Below are 20457 nucleotides of genomic sequence, written 5' to 3' on the forward strand. Positions count from 1 at the left end.
TAGGACTCCTTTTATTTCTTTCATCAGTTATTTGTAATTTTCAGCATATAAGTCCTGCACGTATTTTATTAGACTTATACCTAAGTAATCTGTGCTTTTTGGTGCTAACTTAAATCGTACTATTTTTCAAATTTCAATTTCCAATTGTTCATTGGTAGTATATACAACATATTGTTTTACATTGACCTTGTATCCTACAACATTGCCAAACTTGCCTATTAGTTCAAGTTGTTCTGTAGATTTCTTGGAGTTTTCTGTGTAGACAGTCATGTCATCTAGAAAAAGTTTTATTTCTCCCTGCCAATTGATGTGCATGGTACAGCAACTCCAGTGTGACACAAGGAAGCCACCCCTAACATTAGGTTTCGATGACAAAAAGTCAAGACAGTAGTCCTTTGGTATCATCAGAGGTGGGGGGGAGACTTTCTAGGAGAAGGTCCAGAACAGAGAGACAGAATAGTGTTCAGGCACTTTCTAGAGGGGAAGTCTTGCCTGCACAAAGTTTAAAAGAGGTGGTGTGTAGACCCATCAGGATTCTGAAGACGGTGGTAGACAGGAGCAGGAGATGAGGCTCAGGCTGCTGGCACTAAGTCAAGTGTCCATGTTTCTTTCCTGTGGTCTTCACAATTCACCCATGACATTTGGGCTAGTTTGGCCACCTCCCAGGTTTTCCTGTAAATAAACATGTATTTGAGAGAGGCCACACTTGCAAAGTTGACCCAAAATAATTAGGTCAGCAATTATTGTGCTAGCTCCCTGAAAGATAATGTGGGGCCAGATAACATTAATCTGGGCAGAAGGAGCCAGAAGACATCAATGGGGGTTCAGGAAATCTCTTGGAGTATTTTAGTAATTAGTAAAATCATTGACTACTTTGGTTTGTTGTTTTATCTGTTGAACTATTCTGGAGACCTTTCCTCTATTAGTGACCTACATACAGCCAGAGGTTCCCTTTAAGGTCCACCTTGGGATGCCAGTAGGTAGTCTAATGCATATGTTATCAGCTACCATAGCATCTACAGAGTTTTCTCTCATTAAGGGCTTCTAAATCTTGGGGTGTTTGGTATATGTGGTCTTCCAGGAGTTGTGACATTGTTTGGCTGGCTTCTAAGTGCCAAGTCTGTGCTGTAGAATTGAAAAGACTTAGAATTGTACCTGTTATACCAAAGATTGTGATGAGGCCCAATTTATAATAAATAAAAAGATAGCCTGTGTGTACCCTTTTATGGGAAAGGCATACATCAGTGCATATATGTTGGGGCCATTTAGTTTCAGTAGTTCTATATAATGTCAATTGTAGGTAGAAGCCAGGAAGGGCATGGGAATTGTGAAGGGAAAGTTAATGAGGAAGAACCTGGTGAGGTTGAAGTGCCAGGGGAAGTTAAGGAGCTGCAAGGTGACCAGAGAGGATGGTAAGTAGTTAATATGGATAGCAAAGACCTCCAAGGATGTGGGGATTAATTGGATAAGTGGTTCCCAGGCTGGGGTTCCTGGTCTCAGGCCCAGCATTGGTTTGTCTTTTGGGTGACGTTTCTGTTACTGTTTTATAGTTCTTATCTGGCAAGTTGAGGAAAGGAGGAAGTGGTGTAGTGATGAGGGAATGGTGGAGAGTGAAGCAGAGATTGTTGGACAAGGGGATTGGAGCTGATGTGGTTGTGGGGGTCACGGTGAAAATTGGTGTGGAGGCAGCTAAAGAGGCAATTATGTCCAGGTCCCAACTGTTGGTCATGGAAGGAGTTGGGGTTTTAGACCTTTGTGCAGGTATAATTTCACCTTTGGGTGAAATTAAGTGGTGGTTAGGGTTTAAGTTGGCTAATTTGCAGGGTATTAGCTTGCACCAAAAGGACAACACAAGAGGAGGGAATAGAAAGGGTCAAGCACAAATCTAAACCTGCTGGGTGTTCCTTGATGCAGTGGAATGGGTAACAGGCAACGGTAGGTTCCTGTGTGCTGTCATTCACCAGGGCTTGGTTAAGTTTAGGTAAGTAAGGGTCTGCAAACAAGCTCTAGCTTCTTGCAGAGTGTGTTTACATTGTGTAGGAGCAGGGAATATGGAGGTTGCAGAGACTTACATAAGCAGGGAGGGTTGGAGCTTCAGTTAAGCAGTCTACAGTCATGTTGATATTGGCTAGGTTGGGAGCAAAGTGTAAGCAAAGCTGCATAGATTGAAACTTTGGGGATAAGCCAGAAGATGAGTGAGAAGAAAGGGCAGTTGGAGAAGTCATAAGGGATGTAGGAGGGGATATGAGTTGAGTGGAAGAACCAGGTGTTGGGCTTGGAGCAGAGGGGGTGTCAGAATCTTTATTCGATGGGCTCTGGCATGAAAGTGTGGTGAGAGGACATCTTAGAGTGTCAGGATCAAGGTTGGAACTGTTGGCTCTGCTGAAGTCATCTTTTGGGGGGTCCTTTGTTCTCCTGGGCTGAGATCCTTATTCCTGAGCTGATGATTGTTCTGTCATCTATGGTAGCCCGGGGACGATACCTGTAAGGGCCTTTGTATAGTGGAGGATGGAGACTCCTAATTTGAGTCATTAGCTAACTCCAAGACCTCAAGGCAAAGTTCTACATTGGAGGATTATTTTGAGAGTGACTGAAGACTGATGGATGCCCTGGGGCACATTTGGCTATATTTTGGGTGGCCGCATATGCATGATATGTTGGATATAAGTAGCCTTAAGAGCTCTGCCCATGCAAGTCCACATTTTGTCTTCTGTCCTTTCTGTGGATAAGCCAAGAGTAGACAGGTATAAATATCAGTCATTGTGAAGGCAAAATTATTTGTGTCAGCACATTGGCACAATGACCCAGTAAAATTAATTTGACAGAGAAGGGTCATTTACCTCTTGGTACAGACCTTCATTGGCCATGACATCAGTTGCCACATTGAGAGGGTAGGGTTGGTGTTAGGGCCAGTGGCATGTTATCATACATTTTGGCTCACAGTATGGAGGCCTGGGGCCCATGATGAGGGTAATACTTAAGTTTATTTGAAAAATGGGAACAAGTTGGACAGCTATGGCATTTAATAGAGCCTCAGCCAGGGTCTTGGTAGGAGTCAAGATGAGAGAATTGTAATACATGAGGTTTGAGAGGCAGTATATTCCCAATGTGGAAGGACCCATAGGGGATGGGCCTATGTGTGACATCTGTTTTGAGCCCATCAACTGGACCAAACAGCCTAGCAGTCTGTAAAAATAAGAAAAATTGACATAATTTTGTTGAGAGTGTCCTTCAGTGCCAAAGTGACTACAGTCAGCTCTGTGAGTTGAGCCAAGCCTTGGATTCATCATTTATCGGGGATGTCCCAGCCATGAGATGGAAAATGGTAGCTCTCCACTGGGCTCCATCATGAATGATGTGGTGTTGCTGTCTGTGAAATAAGCGGACTCCCTTTATACTGGACTCAGCTTATCCCACAAGGGGCCCCACAAATGGCCAATGGGGCTGCGAGGGGGTGAGTTCTCCTGGACCCATGGACTTGGGCAAAGGACAGAGGGCAGGAGAAGCCACATTTGCTTGTAGTTTGGATATGCCTGCGGGTTCAGTTCAAGCTGTAGCCGCTAGGTACTATTTTTATTTAGCAAGGAGGCTTCAGTGGCTGGTTGAAGCTTGTGGAATGTTACTTCTATGACCCTAGAACTTCTAGGCAGCTGCTGTTAAAGGGGCATGGGCTCAGGGCCTGTGATGGTTTCATTCTTAAGTAGGGCCCAGAGCTTAAGAACTTAAGGGTTCTTAAGTAGGAGATAACACTAGGAGTTATCTCTTAAGAGGACCATAACTCTCAGCTGCTGAGGGGAGTTCTTTGTATCAGAAACACAAACAGAGTTGTTGGCTGTCCTGTATGGTCTAGAGAGTCCAAGAGGCCTGAGACTTACGTGCTAGGACTTCCGCCATAAAGGAGTCACCAGATGGAGGAGTGGCATCACTTGTTGGATGGCTTTTTGGGTGGGTCTGTTGTTGGGGTGGCCCCTATTCAAATCAAAATGATTTTTAGTGACTTTTATAAATAGGTTTTAAAAAAACACACATCTATTGTAAAGGGAGAATTGTTGCTGCCAAAAGCCACATGGGACAAGTAGATATTGAGCTTGTTTAAGAGGTGGAAGCAGAAACAGTCAATACTTATTGCTTGACAGGAGCTGACATAGAGCCGCTTTCCATGGGCCAAATTATGCCGCGAAATTTGACAGAGGTGGTAAAACTCTGGATCTTTTCAGTGATGATGGCACAGCCATGATCAAAGTCTGGCAAACATTTAAAATGCCTGGGGCAATGCCTTCCTTTAGACCAGTATCATCCATGAGCGCCTGGGGACAGTGCAAACCCTCGCAAGTCCTGGCTGCATAAATTGTGAACCATGGGGAGCTGCTGAGATAGCCCATAGGCAAATGAGTAAATGTATACTGAGGACCTTCAAAGGTAAATGCAAATTGTGGCTGTGATGCTGGCGAAATGGGACAGAACAAAACATATTAGCTAGATCAATGACTGGGACGCAATTTCAATGATATTTGGTGTAGGGTCTTAATTGGAGGTAGTGCTGCATTGAGGTTGTGGTAGTCTGCCTGAAGTGCCATTCATTTTTCTTAGGCTTAAGGATGGGCCAAATAGTGCTGTTGAAGGGAGAAATGATGGGAATGAGGACTCCTTTTGCCACCAATCATTAAAAATGGGTCTTAATTCCTTCAGATCTTCTTTAATGGGACATTGTGGGGTGTCTACAAGTTTAATAGGGAGTGGCAGATTCGCTGAGGTCCATTTAGGATGGCCAGTGATAAGGGCATTGGATTTGAGCTTCTGTTTTTTTTACTCCCAACATTTCTGACACCAAATGCGTGGGAGTTTTCCTCACCACTTTCTCCAACTCTCTGACACCACCTGGATATCCAGTGGTTCAATTCAGTTCTGACGCTAACTACCCAGAGTTGGCATCAGACTCCACAAGTTAAGGGCTCGGTCCCACAAGACTGCCCCCACCTCAGCCTTCCATCACAAGTCCTAGGCCTCCTGTGCTTCTGACAGACCAGCTACAAATGGGAGGTTCCCGCTATCCCCTCCGTGGGTTTGCTAGTTTGCAAGAACAACTCACAGAACTCAGGAAGACCGTTTACTTAATACTTACAGGATGTTATAAAGGATACAATTCAGGAACAGCCAAATAGAAGAGATGCATAAAGCAAGGTGTGGGTGGCGGACTCAGAGCTTCCATGCCCTCTCCGGGCATGTCACCCTCCTAGCACTTAGATGTGGTTCCCAACTAGGAAGTTCTCCAAACCCTGTCATTTAGGGTTTTTACAGAGGTTTCCTTGTGTAGGCCTGATTGATTAAATCGTTGGCCATTAGTGATCGAACTCAATCTCCAGCCCGTCTCCCCTCCCTGGAGGTCAGGGGGTGTGGGACTGAAAGTTGCAACCCTCTCATCATGCCTTGGTCTTTCTGGTGACCAGCCCCATTGTGAAGCTATCTAGGGACCCATCAAGAGTTGCCTCATTAGAACAAAAGAGGCTCCTATTGCTCAGGAAATTCCAAAGGATTCAGGAGCTCTGTGCCAGGAACTAGGGTTGAAGACCAAACATATTTCTTATTATATCACAATATCACAGGGCTTAAACTAATATAAATGTCCATTAGTTAGAGCATCTAATCTAAGATGGAGTTGGGCAATTTCATTGGGGCCACAAAAAGTTTATTACTGCCTATAAGAGAGAGGTGTTTGAATTCCATGCACTTGGTGTACAGCGACATTCCTAAAAGTGAAGAGTTTTCCCTTTTCATAATTTGAAGGGTTACCAGGCACCAATGTGACCTGGAATACCATTAATATGGTATTCCATATTAGTAAAATACTTAAAATTTTATTAAGTATTTTATGGGGATCAAAATACCACCAATGAAGTATATCAGGATGTATTTCCAGGAAGTGAGCGAGCATCAAAGACTGCTAGGACTTGCCATTGATGGGCGTTGCTAAAGGGGTTTCTCACAGATACAGGGTTCAGTGAGGCTACGGAAGGAGGGCCTTGGGTAGATCAATGGGTGGCATGGCAGCTGGGGGAGGTAGAGAGATACTAGGATGGTGTTAGGACTGAGTAGCAATTGAATGGCCTATCAGAAGTAAGGCTTGCGTCTTTGAGGTGGACTTTTCCATAGTTCAAATGACTGGGGAGTCTAAAGCTGTGAATCTCCAGTACCAAAAAAACAAAACAAAAAACTTTTGAATGGGATCTTGGTGGGGGAGCCTTGTTTTAGGGAACCAATTTTTATTTTTGTAACCACCACAATAATTTTGAGTTTTATTTGGGCTACTCTGGGATTCAGTTTGGTCCACAGTGGCATCCAAGACAAATATCCAATTACAGGCAGCACCATCGACCAAAAGTCCCAGCTGCTTTGCTCTAAAACAACATTGTTCAGAGGCCAATGTCCCATTGGATGCTCCCAGCTAATGCAATAGGGATCCTAAGCTGGTCCATTTCTGGAGACCAGTACGTCAAGAGTAGAGGTTAACACCTTCTTTGCACATCATTGCCTGTCCAAAACCATTCTACCTCGCTCTTTCTTAAAATTCCCAGTTTTAATTCTCATACAGTCTGCTTATACTAAACATTACCCTCCGTCTTTGAGCTCCCCTATTGCCCCTAAATTATTTCCCAGTTCCTTGCTTTAACTTTCTATCTCGTGGCTCATTGTTTACTCTTCCAACAATACTGTAATAACGGCAGACACTTAGATTTCAGGAAGTCTGTGTCTACCGAAAATTTTCCGCTCACGGATTCAGGAGAGAGTAACGCTAGCCCTCCGTGTAGATATCCATATTACGGCCATGAAGCCAACAAAGTGAACTTTGCCCCCACTGGTATTGTGGGAACTGTAGTCCAACATCTCCGAGGAGTCAACCACTTCCGCCTGAGGTGGGAGAGAATGCGGACGGTGCTCTCCTCTGGCTTTCTGGGAAGTGTAGTCCACCGGCCCCTTGAGCTCCGCACACTTCCGCACAGGCAGCTGGGACAGGGGAATTCTGGGAAGTGCATTCCCAGAGTAGCCTGGGGTTTCGTGCACTTCCGCTCTCGGCGGCCAGGTCGCCGGCATCTTTCCCCTCGCCGCGGTGAGTAGGTCCTGCGTTTCGCTGCCCTTCCCGAACGTCCCTAGGTCCCAGAGGACCCGGACATCGACATAGGGGACAGAAGCTGCGTCCGAGTCGGCGGTTTGAGGGCGGGGGCGGCGGGCGGCGTTCCCCTGGGCGGAGCCTCTTGGCGTTAGGGCTGTGGGTCCCTCATCGCCTGGCTGGAGTCTCCCGCGCTCCCCGCGCCGCGCGACTCCCTCCGGCTCTGCCGTTTCCCGCAGTGGGACGCCGGACAAGCTCGCTGCATTTCTCTGCCTCCGGTGTTTTTCTGTAGAATCGAGATGGCATTGCTACCGTTCTAGCACGGTGGCTTGAGAATAGATGAGATAGCGTAAAGAAAAGTCTCCAGACAGCTGCTGTCACGTGGCGAAGGGTGCCTCTCGTTACGAGTTCTGTTTAGTTTGGGGAAGTGCTCGGTTCCCTGAAAGCCGGGAATCCGGAGGGGGAAGAGCTCCAGCCGCGCTGCCCGCACTTCTCTTTGATCTCTGTAGGAAGCTAGGCTTGCTCCCAAACCATTTCTGGCTGGAAGGGACGGGGGCGGGGGAGGACTGAATATTTCTGATTTCTCAGGGACAGAGATGTTAAAACCAAGACTACAGGCTCATAGTGGGGGCACTTATCCTAAGCCCCATGTCACCAAACTGGGGTTTACCACAAAGACAATTTTGGCTCCGCCAGAAATGGACTCTTAGCAGGAATGGTCTGAACAGCACTAGTTGAGCAATCTGCCCAATGGACGCTGCCATCCCATAAAGGAAAGTGACCTTGCGGTGACCAAGCTGCTTTTTTGGCCGGTACAGCTTCCTTGTTCCTGCTCCCCTTTGCCTATAGAAATCTTTCATTTTGTACAGCTGCTGGGAACTCCTTTCTACCTGCTGGATTGGGTGGTTCCCGATTCATGAATTGTTGAATAAAGCCAATGAGATCTTTAAAATTTACTCAGTTGAATTTGGTTTTTTAGCAGAGACATAATTTGGTATTTCAGAGCCTCCTTTCCTTCTCTGGTCTTCTCAAAAAGCACTGCATTTCTCGTTGCATCCTTGTCACTGAGTGGTTGTATCTGAGATCTGTTGATATCCTCAAAATTATTATGATGAGTCGAAAACACCAGTTCCTAGCTGTTGGTCAGCTATCAGCTGTCATTTTTTTCTTCACACTTTTATCATCTCTCTTTTTTCCTGAAGAATTTGAATTGTGCTGTAGACATGGTACCTCTTTGCCCCTAAATATTTGTGTATGTTTTTTAAGAACAAGGGCATTCTTTTCCATAATCACAGTTTCATGATCAAAACAAGAAAATTAATCGTATTGTTAATACATTGTTCCTAGTCCACAGACCATAATAAATTTGTTCTGTTTTTCATTTAAAATCCTTGTAACTGTTTTTCCCCCCAATTAAGGCCAATTTTGTGGATTGCCTTCTGCTGTCATGTTTCTCCTTTAATCCATAGTCTCCTTCAACCCAGAATGATTTCTCAGCCTTCATTATTTTGTTCACACATGATGTTTTTGAAGAGTGTAGGCAAGTTAATTTGGAGAAAGTCCATCATTTGAGTTTACTGATACATTTCACGATTGGATCCCGATTGTGCATCCTTGGCAGGGATCCACAGGAGTGGTGAGCTGCCCTGTCACTCACCATAAAGGAGCCAAAGGATGTTTTGGCTTTGTATTGGTGATGACGGCTGTGTTCACTTGCCGAAGGAGCTGTCTGTCCATTTCTCTAATGAAGGTACTAGTTTTCTTTTTGTAATTAAAGCTTCCTACGGGGAGACAGACTTATTAGTGGGCTTTCTACTCTAAAGATGAGCTTCCCTTTTCTCCCAGTTGTTTATTCATGCACTCAAATATACATGCAATAGGGACTCAGAATCCAGTCTGGTAAGTTTAAATGAGATAGAGCTTATCAAACGATTCTTATAAACAACGTAATTGGCATATATTTTACAGATCAGAATTTTCTCTTTGCATGTGCACAGTTCAGTGATTTTTGTAACATTGAGTGTTGCAGCTATCACCGTAACTCAGTTGAGAACATTTTTATCCCTGCAATGAGACCCCCCCCCTTCCCATTTATAGTTAATCCCTGTTCTCACCCCCTACCCAGGTAACCACTGACTTACTTTCTGTCTCTATGTTGTGAATCTTTTATTTATATGGGATCATACAAGATGTGGTCTTTTTTGACTCACTTCTTTCACTTACAATTGTTTTCAAGCTTCATCCGTGTTGTAGTATATATTATAATTTCATTCCTGTTGCCTGTTAATATTTCATTGTGGCCATACCACACTTTCTCTATCCATTCACCCAGAGGTGGCCATGTCAGTGGTTTCCCGTTTGAGGTTCTAATGAGTAACAGTTTCATGGACACTTAGGTGCAGTTTTTGGTGTGGAGCGCCTTTTGTTCCCTTGCATACATACCCGGGAGTGGAATTGCTTTGTTGATTGGTCACTTTAGGTTTAACTTTCTGAGAAACTGCCCAAACCGTTTTCCAAATTTCTTTTTCCAGAATCTTGTGTTTCCTAAAAAACCTAGAAACTGATATTTTTTAAAAGGAAACAGTTGTCCACAGTGATTTGAAAGTCCTTGCCTAAGGTAACACATTATTAGGGAAGACAATGAGGCAGAGTTAACAGTTTTTTCAGAGATTATGAGGGGCCTTCACACAACAGAGCAGTCACATCAGAAGTCCCGCTGTCATGCGATGTCTTGGTAGAAATCACATTTCTAAGAGCAGTTTCATGTTAGAGAGTGTCATCTTTGTTACTACAGTACAAAAATGAGAGACCCAGATGGTAGTCAGAGTGCTGTCCAGCCCTCAGCAGTGCCATGAGTTGAAAGTATTATATCTCATGTGGAGATGACATTGAGGAGAAGACATTAATTTGCCCCAAGATGACAAGCCAGTGAGAAGCCAAGCTAGGATTTGAACCCAGACATCGGTGCCCCAGAGATGCTGGGCACGTTCTGTTGTCTCAATTTCCATCACCTCCGAATCTGAATTGCCACCTTGGGAGACACAGGGCAGCCCTGGAGATGGTGCCAGCGTGTGTTGTGCAGGAGTCCAGGACCCATGTCACGATCTGCTGTTCAGGCTGGTACAGCAGCAGCCACCGCAAGGAAGGGCTCCTTGGCTAATTCACGTAAGCGTTCATGTAGGTAAGCAGCATCCGTGGTCGCCCTTTCATGTCCTTTTTCTGCCTTTCCAGATACTACCAGGCACAGTTCTGCCCTGCAGGACTCTGTGTCTCAGGAGCCTGTACGTCTCCAGAAGTAGGAAGAAAAAATGACCACATTCAAGGTGCATATGGCTTGCCTTTCTTGCTGATAAAATCCATCTCACTGCTCAGAATGCCATGTGTTTTTTTTCTTTCTTGGGGTGACTCAAAGAGAACACGAGGCATTTAAAGACCTGTTTACCTTGTATTTGTTTTTAGTGTTTGTTTTATTGTCATTATTTATTTTATTTCAAAAATAAGTGTGGACAAATTAATAGGAATGACCATCACCAATCCCCCACTTTATTACTTCATTGCTGACACATTAATTATTTAATTAATTAATTTATTTGTTTGATGCTCCAATTACCCAACTCAGGTCAATGGGAGCCCTTTCTCTTTTTTTCTTTCTTTCTTTTTTTTTTGAGGAAGATTGGCCCTGAGCTAACATCTGCCGCCATTCCTCTTTTTTGCTGAGGAAGATTGGCCCTGGGCTAACATCTGTGCCCATCTTCCTCTATTTTATATGTGGGACGCCTGCCACAGCATGGCTTGATAAGCGGTGCATAGATCTGCACCCAGGATCCAAACCGGCAAACCCTGGGCCACTGAAGCAGAGAGTGTGAACTTAACCACTACACCACTGGGCCAGCGCCTACATTAACTATTTTTATTTTCTCATACTCTTTTTCTCTTGTGCATGTATAGCTTTATTAATACTTATGATATACATCTAATATTAAATTGGGTTTTTTCATTTAATATTATGTAACAGTTTTTGTTTATAGTTACATCATACTCTTATTAAATTGATATGCTTTTTTATTTTTAACTACTTGCCACTCACAGACTTGAAGGTGGTTTAGGAGTTCTGTTGTTTTAATCAATAATGCAGTGACAGTTTTCTTACCTGCGGCCTTTTTCTCCAAAAAAATCGCTTCTCCAAACAATCTGCCTAGTTTTTGTCCTCAATGTACTAGAGGCTCAATACTGGAAAAGTAGATTTGAGGGTAGAATATTTAAATACAGCACAGCACAGTTGACTGTTAAATGCTGCTTTACACAAATATTATTGGAGATTTTCACACAGGAAGAGCTAGATTCTGTCTTTCCTGTGTCTGAGTCCTACCCTACATGTCTTTTACTGATCTGCTTTTATTCCTTCGTGCATTAACTAGGTTTTTTTGGAGTAATATATAACCTTAGGTTTGTGTGTCTATTTTAATAGTAGACTGTATTTTTTAGGGCAGTTTTGCATTCAGCAGAAGGTACAGAGAGTTCTCATATCCCCTCTGCCCCCACACATGCATTGCCGCCCCCATTATCAACCTCCCCACCAGAGTGGGACATTTGTTAAAATCAAGGAACCTCTCTCATCACATTATCACTCAGCGTCCATAGTTTACATTAGGTTCACTCTTGATGATGTACATTTTGTGGGTTTGGACAAATGTATAGTGACATGTCCCCGGCATTATAGTATCATACACAGTAGTTTCACTGCTCCAGACATCCTCTGTGCTCCACCTGTGTATCCCTCCCTTCCCCCAGCCCCTGGCAACTACTGAGGTTTTTACAGTCTCCGTCATTTTACCTTTTCCAGAGCGTCCTACAGTTGGAATCGTACCATGTGTAGCTTTTCAGACTGGCTTCTACTTACTAATCTGCATTTAGGATAACTCCATGTCTTTTCATGACTTGATAGCTCATTTCTTTCTAGCGCCACATTATGCTCCAATCTGGATGGGCCACAGTCTATCCATTCACCACCTGAAGGACCCCTTGGTTGCCTCCAGTTATTCACTGAGGTCTAACGTTAGTTTAAAATGTCCAATCTTGCTGGATTTGCCAGCACTCAGTTCTGTCTCGGCCTTTACTCCTTAGAGCTGCTAGAAAAGGAGGTTCTTGATTTCATTTTCCACGTAAATATGTAAAGTAGAAGAAGCCTGCTCAGGTTCACACAGGAAACCAAGCAAGACTCAGGAACGTTAGCCATTCTGTTTGAGTGAAAGTGACAGACGAGAAGGTAGAGCCTGCTCAGCGCTGTGGCTCTCCCAGAGGAGGCTGGTTGTAAGATTGAGGTTACATGTGTTTGGTGTTGTAGGAGGCAGTGACATTCAGGGATGTGGCTGTGACCTTCAATGAGGAGGAGCTGGGGCTGCTGGACTCCACCCAGAGGCAGCTGTACCGGGACGTGATGCTGGAGAACTTCCGGAACCTGCTGTCTGTGGGTGAGGACAGCCGCTCTGTGCGTGAACATCAGCCCCCAGGAGTGGCTTTGTATCTTGGGGTTTTCAAGGCTTTGGGGCCCTTGAAATCGTTCCCTGACTTTGGGGATCTGACTTTCCCAATAGATGGGGGACACAGAGTGGGAGTTATTTTGGGTTTTTTCAACAGGCAAGTTTGTGTTTTGTTAAAGAACTGTAAATGGAGAGTATGCTGTTATAACTTAGCTCTTTTTGACCCAGTCATGAGTTATAAAACCAATTTATTGAACCTTACTATCAATTTTTAATGAAATAAAATGTATTAGATAACATCAGTCCTTCTCACACTCCAAAAAACTGAGGAGAAAATATTGCCTACCTGATTTTACATATACGTATGGGTCTTGATGAAGGCTATTTCTTTAAATGGGTCATGAAAAAAAAGTCTGAAAAATGCTGCTTCTGATTACTTGAAAAGTATGCAGTGGGAACCTAATCTTCCGGTAAGTTTTACCTAGAATGTCTTGGTTTTAAGTATGTGACTTTGCCTGTTCACAGGGCATCAACCATTCAAACACGATGTGGTCCACTTAGTCATGGAAGAAAGGCTATGTGTGATGAAGATAGCAATGCAAAGAAAAGAGACTTCAGGTAAGAACAGGCAGCTGCGAGTCCTGGAGCCGCTCCCCCACCTGTTTTACTTCTCTCCGTCCTTAGTCCCATCGCCTTGTTCTAGCTTGCCCGACCTCTTTCCTGGATTGTTACAGCCACCTCATGCTGGTTGCCCTGCTTCCACCCTTCCCATCCTACCTTTGTTCACCGCACAGCAGCCAAAGCGATCCTTAGGGAGTGTGATTGCCACTCCTCCGCTCAGAATCTTTTATGGCTTCTTTTTTCCCTAAAGTTAAAACCACTTAAAGTGGTTCCTGGAGTCCCCTGTGGTCTGCTCGGCATCCCCCACTCTTTCTGAGTACATCTTTTATCCTTTCCCTCTCGGTCCATTTTTCCAGCCACATTGTCCTCCCTGCTGTTTTTCAGACCTGCCAACGATACTGTATACTGCCTATTGCTGCTGTAACAAATTACTGTAAACAACAAAATTTTATTACATTTTAGTTCTTTAGGCATGAAGTCAGACATATCTCACTGGGCTAAATCAAGGTGTCTGCAGGGCTGTGTTCTTTCTGAGCTCTAGGGGAGCATCCTTTTCCTGGGGTTCCCAGTGTCTAGGGCCTGTCCAGTTCCTTGGCGCTTGTTCCCGCTCTTCCGTCTTCGAAGCCAGCAGTGGTGCGCTCTCTGACCATTCTTCCACACTCTTCCTGTACTGCTCTTCTGCCTCTGTCTTCCGATTTTCAGGACCCTTCTGATTCCATTTGTCCCTCTCAGACCATACAGGACGATCTTCCTATTTTTAGAATCAGCTGATTAGCAACCTTAATTGCACTGGCAACCCAGTTCCTTTGCTGTGTAACATACATGTTCACAGGTGCTGGGGATTGGACCTGGGCATCTTTCGGGAACCACGATCAAGTTTACTAGGGAAGCTGCTCCCTCAGGGTCCTTTACTTCTCCTCTCTGCCTGGAATACTCTTTCACCTAAGAGCCTACTGGCCCTCCCCTTCATTCCTTCTCTGCTCACTTTTAACATCATGACAGGCCTTCTGACCACCCTATTTAAAATACCATTCTATTTTTACTCTACTTTCCTTATATCGTATCTCATTTATTTTTGTTTGTCCATCACTTCTCTCCCCCCAGTGAAATATAATCTGCAGAAGAATTTTAATTGTTTTGTTTATTGCTGTATCCTCAGTGCCCAGAATAGGCCTGGGACATGGCAGATATCTGTAAATATTTACTGAGTTAATGGCTAGGCAGATCTTACTGTCTTTCCTGCTGGTGGTGATGCTTTGATAGTTTCTATCCTGTTTATTTTTCTAAGTGTTTATTACAAGCTTTTAAATTTATTTCACGGCTCACAAAAGGCGTGTAGTTTTCAATTTGAAAAACTGATGTGAAAGATCATTTTGTCTAAATCCACAGCTTTTCCACACTTTTCAAAAAGAAAGTCTTCAAAGAGATGATCCAGAACTCTCTTAAGAAACCAGTGCATAGGCCTTCAAGCTTCTTTTTACCCCAGGTCACTCCATGACTCATGGAGACGGCTAGTAAGTGATAAATAAACCAGAGTGAATTAAAGATAGTGCAGAATATTTTTGTCTTCAAATGGCTGCCTATCCAGTTTCTACTTGCTTAGATGCTGTTAGTGTGATTGTGTGTTTGTGTGCACTTGATCCATATCCCAGGGAAACTTCTAAGTATTGTGGCTGTGACCACACTGAGGAACATGCCTTCCCTGTGGTTCTCCTGGAACTGTCCATTGGCAGCATATTCGTTTTTGGGGAGAAGTACTTGGTTTTTTAAAAATTATTTTATTGAGGTCATATTGGCTTAGAACATCGTGTGAATTTCAGATGTACCTTAATATATTTCTGTATAGACTGCATCGTGTTCACCACCTAATTTTAACCCATCACCATACATATGTGCCCTTTACCCCTTTCACCTTCCCCCCGACTCCCTTTCCCTCTGGTAACCACCAATCTGTTCTCCTTATCTCCATGCTTGTTTGTTTATCTTCCACATATGAGTGAAATCATATGGTATTTGTCTTTCTCCCTCTGACTCATTTCACTTAGCATAATACCGTCCAGGTCCATCCACGTTGTTGTAAATGGCACAATTTTGTGGGTTTTTTTATGGCTGAGTAGTATTATGTTGTATGTGTATATATACCTCATCTTCTCTTTATCTGTTCTGTTGATGGGCACTTGGGTTGCTTCCACATCATGGCTATTGTGAATAATGCTCAGTAAACATAGGGGTGCATAAATCTTTTTGAATTATTGATTTCATGTTCTTTGGATGAATACCCAGAAGTAGAATAGCTGGATCATCTGGTATTTCTAAAGAAATACCTTCTTTTAATGGGGATTCTGATGTCTACTCCTAAACAGCTCCCCTACAAATGGAAAAAAAATCTGTATTTCCTGAGCTCTCAGGCAGTAATCACTGTGCAAGTTGCCTTTCGTTTTGCAGCCCATTTGCTCCTTACAAAGTCTACACCCACATCATTGTTGCCAGGTTTCCCCTTCATGTGCTAGAAGTGGGAGAATGAGGATGAAAGTAACACCAGTCCCACAGCTGAATGTTGTCTCTTCCTGATCATCTTTGGTCGAAAATATGGTGTATATTTCTGTGCCTTTATTTTCTACAGATTTGGCCATTAAACAAATGTTAAAGAATAATGATTCACATAATTTCCTTTTATTTTTATAGAGACTTATTGTTCCATTTTCAATTGGTGAAAATTATAACCTGGAAAGTATCAGAAAACTGCCAACTCAAGATTGTCACATCCTCAGAGAGACTTCTCTGTCCTCCCAGAAAAAAAACATTTTAAAAAGTGACACTTTGGGGCCGGCCAAGTGGTTAAGTTTGCGTGCTCCACTTTGGCGGCCCAGGGTTTCACTGGTTTGGATCCTGGGTGCCGACCTAGCACCACTCATCAGGCCATGCTGAGGCGGCGTCCCACATAGCACAACCAGAAGGACCCACAACTAGGATATACAACTATGTATTGGGGGGCTTTGGGGAGAAGAAGAAGAAGAAAAAAGAAGATTGGCAACAGATGTTAGCTCAGGTGCCAACCTTTAAAAAAAAAGGTGATAATTTATTAAATATAACCATAAACTACAGTACCTGCCAAGAAATGCACACTCACCTAGTAGTATTTTTTCAAGGTTCCAGCCTTGGAACTTATTTTTCATTTGAGCAATTTATTTAATTAAGGACTTGCTAAGTTCCTGAACCGAGTTTTCAAACGTTTTAGAGCACAAGCCATACTAAGAGATGCATCTTTCAGTGTAACCAAAAGAAATATTTCACGTGTGTAGATTTATATGTATGACTTTGCAGGACGATTCATGCAATGACCTCATTCCTGTTAGTGATGATGCTCTGAGAGTTTCTATCTAGACTCTTTTTTCCGAATGCTTATTGCATGATTTTAAATTTATTTTATAGCTAACTAAAAGGCTGCAGTTTTCAATCTGAAAACTGATGTGAAAGCCCAATTTATTTCCATCCAAAGTTTTCCCACACTCTGTTTTAACAGAGACAGTCCAGAACCCTCAGAAGAAACCATTACTGAGGCCCTCGTATGTTCTTTCCACCCCTAGTGAGTCTTTCCTTCTTTAATTTTTTCGTCAGGAGTATCACCCTTTGTGTACTCCTGTGGGGTACAGACTTTCAGCTTCACAGCAAAACTGCAGTTTCCAGTCCCTTTTCTATTTCAGATATCTTCTAAGTTACTGTGTGTATCAACATAGAAAAATAAGATGAACTACATGTATCGTGTAGAATTTGCAGGAATACTTTGAATATATAGATATAAACAATTCTAGGTGCTTGATATATAAGATTACAAAGAGTTTAGCCAACTACAAAGTTTAGATGGACAGTTTATACAGACCTCCCGCACTTGGCACCAACTGCAAGTTTGGGGACTTCCCAAAACTACCTTCAGTTTGAATAATTCTCTGGAAGGACTGATGGAACTCACTGAGTGCTGTTATACTCAGGGTTAGTGTTTATTACAGGGAAGGATACACCTCACATCACCAAGAGAAAAAGCACACAAGAGGGAGTCTAGGGAAGAACCAGACGCAGAGCTTCCATTGTCTTCTCTCCATAGAATCAAGGACGTGTTACTGTGTTACTTTACAACGTGAAGATGTAAAATTGTACACAGGGTATTGCCAGTCAGGGAAGCTCACCTGAGCCTCTGTGTCCAGAGTAATTACCGGAGCTCCATCACATGGCCAGTGTAGATTGAATAGTTTCATATGGTTATTCTCAGTCTTCTGGTCTACACCATTGGGTAACTGAAAACCCCACTTGGAATCATAGTCTCGGTCTTTCCAATGTGGTCAGTCTCCTCCCTAAACCATATTGTTATTACATATCCAGTGTGACCCAAGACCCTCATGTGCTCTGTTCACACATGACATTCTGCAGGCTTGGAACTTATCTCTCAGATGTCAAGAGCAAAGGCCAAGCCAGCCCCCTTGTTTGGTAAGATTAAACTCTTTACTCCCTAAGGATAGCTAGCATAAACCCAAATATACAAAGTATTGATTGTGTTACTGCTTTTTCTTAAAGTTTGTGTTGATTCATACTTCATTGTGTATATAATTTTTTTGGTGCATAATTTACCACCCAAGAGTTTACACTGATTATGAACTTCAGTCGAAATAGCAACAGATTAACATTATGTATCATATTATCATTTTTATTATTAAGTCTTTGATTTCTAACATGTGCCTCACATATGAGACTTGGTGTGGTTCTAAATTGGTTTCATTGATGCTTAGTGGATAGGAGCCTACTGGACTACCTCTTGGTTTCTGTAGGCATGTAAACCAGAGATCATGATGTACCTGAAGGACATAGTGGCCATTCCCTGGATTCATTAAAGTGTCATGCCCTTTCCTAAATGTGAAATCTTGAAGACACTGAACAAAACCTTTACTTGTCCACATCTCTGCATTCTCTGTTCTTGTAGGCAAGATCCAACATGAGCTGGAGACTGTTCCAGAAGCAGGACCACACGAAGAACTTTCCTGCTGGAAAATCTGGCAACAAATTGCAAGTGACTTAACCAGGTGTCAAGATTCCATGATAAAGAGTTCTCAGTTCCCCAAAAAAGATTCACCCGGCCAGCTTGGGGTAGGACTATCTATAACTCACACAGGCCAGAAAACTTACCAGGGAAATGAGTCTAAAAAATTCTTCAGTGATGTCTCCAACTTTGATTTTCATCAACCGTTAACCTCAGGAGAGAAGTCTCATACATGTAGTGAGTGTGGAAAAAGCTTCTTTCATAACTCAGCACTTTGTATTCATCAGAGAGTTCACATGGGAGAGAAACGCTATAAGTGTGGTGAGTGTGGTAAGGAATTCAGTCAGAGCTCACGTCTGCAAACTCATCAGAAAGTCCACACCATAGAGAAGCCATTCAAATGTGAGCAATGTGGGAAAGGCTTCAGTCGCAGACCAACACTTACTGTTCATTGCAAGTTACACTCAGGAGAGAAACCTTATAAGTGTGAGGAATGTGGGAAGGCCTTCATTCACGCTTACCATCTTCAGGACCATCAGAGAGTCCACACTGGGGAGAAACCATTCAAATGCGATATATGTGGTAAGAACTTCCGTCGTAGATCAGCACTTAATAGTCATTGCGTGGTCCACACAGGTGAAAAACCGTACAAATGTGACGAGTGTGGGAAGTGCTTCACTTGGAGCTCACGTCTTCATATCCATAAGAAAGTCCACATGGGACAGAAGCTATACAAATGTGAGGAGTGTGGAAAGAGCTTCTTTTCTAGGGCAAATCTTTATTGCCATCAGAGGATTCACACAGAAGAAAAACCCTATAATTGTAAGGAATGTGGCAAGAGCTTCAGATGGGTTTCACATCTTTTGACACATGAGCGAGTCCACAGTGGAGAAAAGCCATTCAAATGTGAGGAGTGTGGGAAGAAATTTGGTCAGAAAGCACACCTGCAAGCTCATCAAAAAGTCCATATTGGAGAAAAACCATACAAATGTGAGGAGTGTGGGATGGGCTACAAGACGAGCTTGGATCTTGACATACACCAGACTGTCCACACAGGAGAGAAACCATATACATGTAGGGAGTGTGGTAAGCACCTCAGTAAGGCCTCAAATCTTAAACTTCATCAGAGAGTCCACACCGGAGAGAAACCATACAAATGTGAGGTGTGTGGCAAGGTCTTCAGTCAGTGTGCACATCTACAGTCTCATCAGAGAGTTCACACAGGAGAGAAACCGTACAAGTGTGCGATATGTGGTAAGCACTTCAGTTCAAGTTCATATCTTAAAATTCATCACAGAATCCATGTTGGTGATAAATTTCATCCAGCCTCATAGGAGGGAAAATGTTGGTTTCATTAAAGTGAGTGTTTCGACTGTAGCTCAGCATATCCTGGTGATCCCAAGACGACACAAGTGGAGCAGTAAGGGTTTCATCAGAACCTTCACAATTATAGTCATCACTCAAGACGCAGGCCTTAGAAAGAATAATTTGTTCAGGTACTTAGAAAACTAATGATGGGCATTAAATTTGATGTCCACTAGAATGTAAGCTCCATGAGGGCAAGGAATTTGCTGCTGAATTTACGCATTGTTACACATTAACATTGATCAGCACTTTATATGTGTGCTTAGTACTTGTTTGTTAAGTGAACCAAAGGGAGAAAATGTACAATATTTAAAAATTGTATCTGGAAGAGGAAACCTGCAAAAAATAAACTTAATTCAGAGAAATAAACATGAGTTGAAATGCAAAAAGACACTGGGCACTGCATTCTACAGCATTATTTTGGTAGTATTGTACTGCCGTTGGCTCCTGGCCTACCCCAGCATCTGTTCTGAGGTTGGGTTCTTATTATTTGGGTCTCTATCAAGGTTCCATTGATATATACAGTATAACTTCAACTCTTTTGTCATTTTTCTCACAGTACAGACCGAAACAGTTTTGACTTTGCACTAACCGGGTCTGCACATATCAAAATTGGAATTTTTCAACACTTAAGGCAAGGGTTCAGAGTAACACATTCAAGGTGTCAAATTTTGTTACCAGTGATGAAAATTTTCTTAGTTAATCTTGAATTCATTATTAATTTTTAAGTTTCCATGTAGGCTTTGATATGACTGCCTTCTAATTGTTGTAGTGTTTCTTTTTATCTAACGTCTCTGGTAGAGGCTATGCCAAATTTGAAGGGCATTTAGTTTGTCAACTTCTATATTCGTCCCTTA

The 20457-nt window shown here is 43.0% G+C and overlaps 1 protein-coding gene and 1 long non-coding RNA gene across 4 annotated transcripts; one reads left to right on the plus strand and one right to left on the minus strand.

Annotated features, from left to right (window-relative positions):
• Nucleotides 1–269: 269 nt before the first annotated feature.
• On the minus strand, nt 270–6984 carry LOC139085473 (uncharacterized). Its single transcript, XR_011543790.1, has 3 exons — nt 6753–6984; nt 3876–3969; nt 270–672 (listed from the first exon to the last, which is right to left on the minus strand). It is a non-coding gene; the product is annotated as an uncharacterized lncRNA (long non-coding RNA).
• Nucleotides 6721–19989, plus strand: LOC103550916 (zinc finger protein 234-like). Of its 3 annotated transcripts, XM_070632887.1 has the most exons (5): nt 6721–7105; nt 10337–10428; nt 12450–12576; nt 13111–13203; nt 18179–19989. In XM_070632887.1, exons 2-5 carry the CDS (start codon nt 10414–10416, stop codon nt 19567–19569), a joined length of 1626 nt encoding a protein of 541 aa, XP_070488988.1. In that variant the 5' UTR covers nt 6721–7105; nt 10337–10413; the 3' UTR covers nt 19570–19989. The 3 variants fall into 3 exon arrangements, with proteins under 3 accessions (XP_070488988.1, XP_008518334.2, XP_070488989.1); XM_008520112.2 differs by lacking the exon at nt 10337–10428 and having other exon boundaries at nt 7030–7105; XM_070632888.1 differs by lacking the exons at nt 6721–7105; nt 10337–10428 and having other exon boundaries at nt 12474–12593.
• Nucleotides 19990–20457: the final 468 nt, after the last annotated feature.

The sequence above is a fragment of the Equus przewalskii genome, chromosome 9, assembly GCF_037783145.1.
Source record: "Equus przewalskii isolate Varuska chromosome 9, EquPr2, whole genome shotgun sequence".
NCBI lineage: Eukaryota > Metazoa > Chordata > Mammalia > Perissodactyla > Equidae > Equus > Equus przewalskii.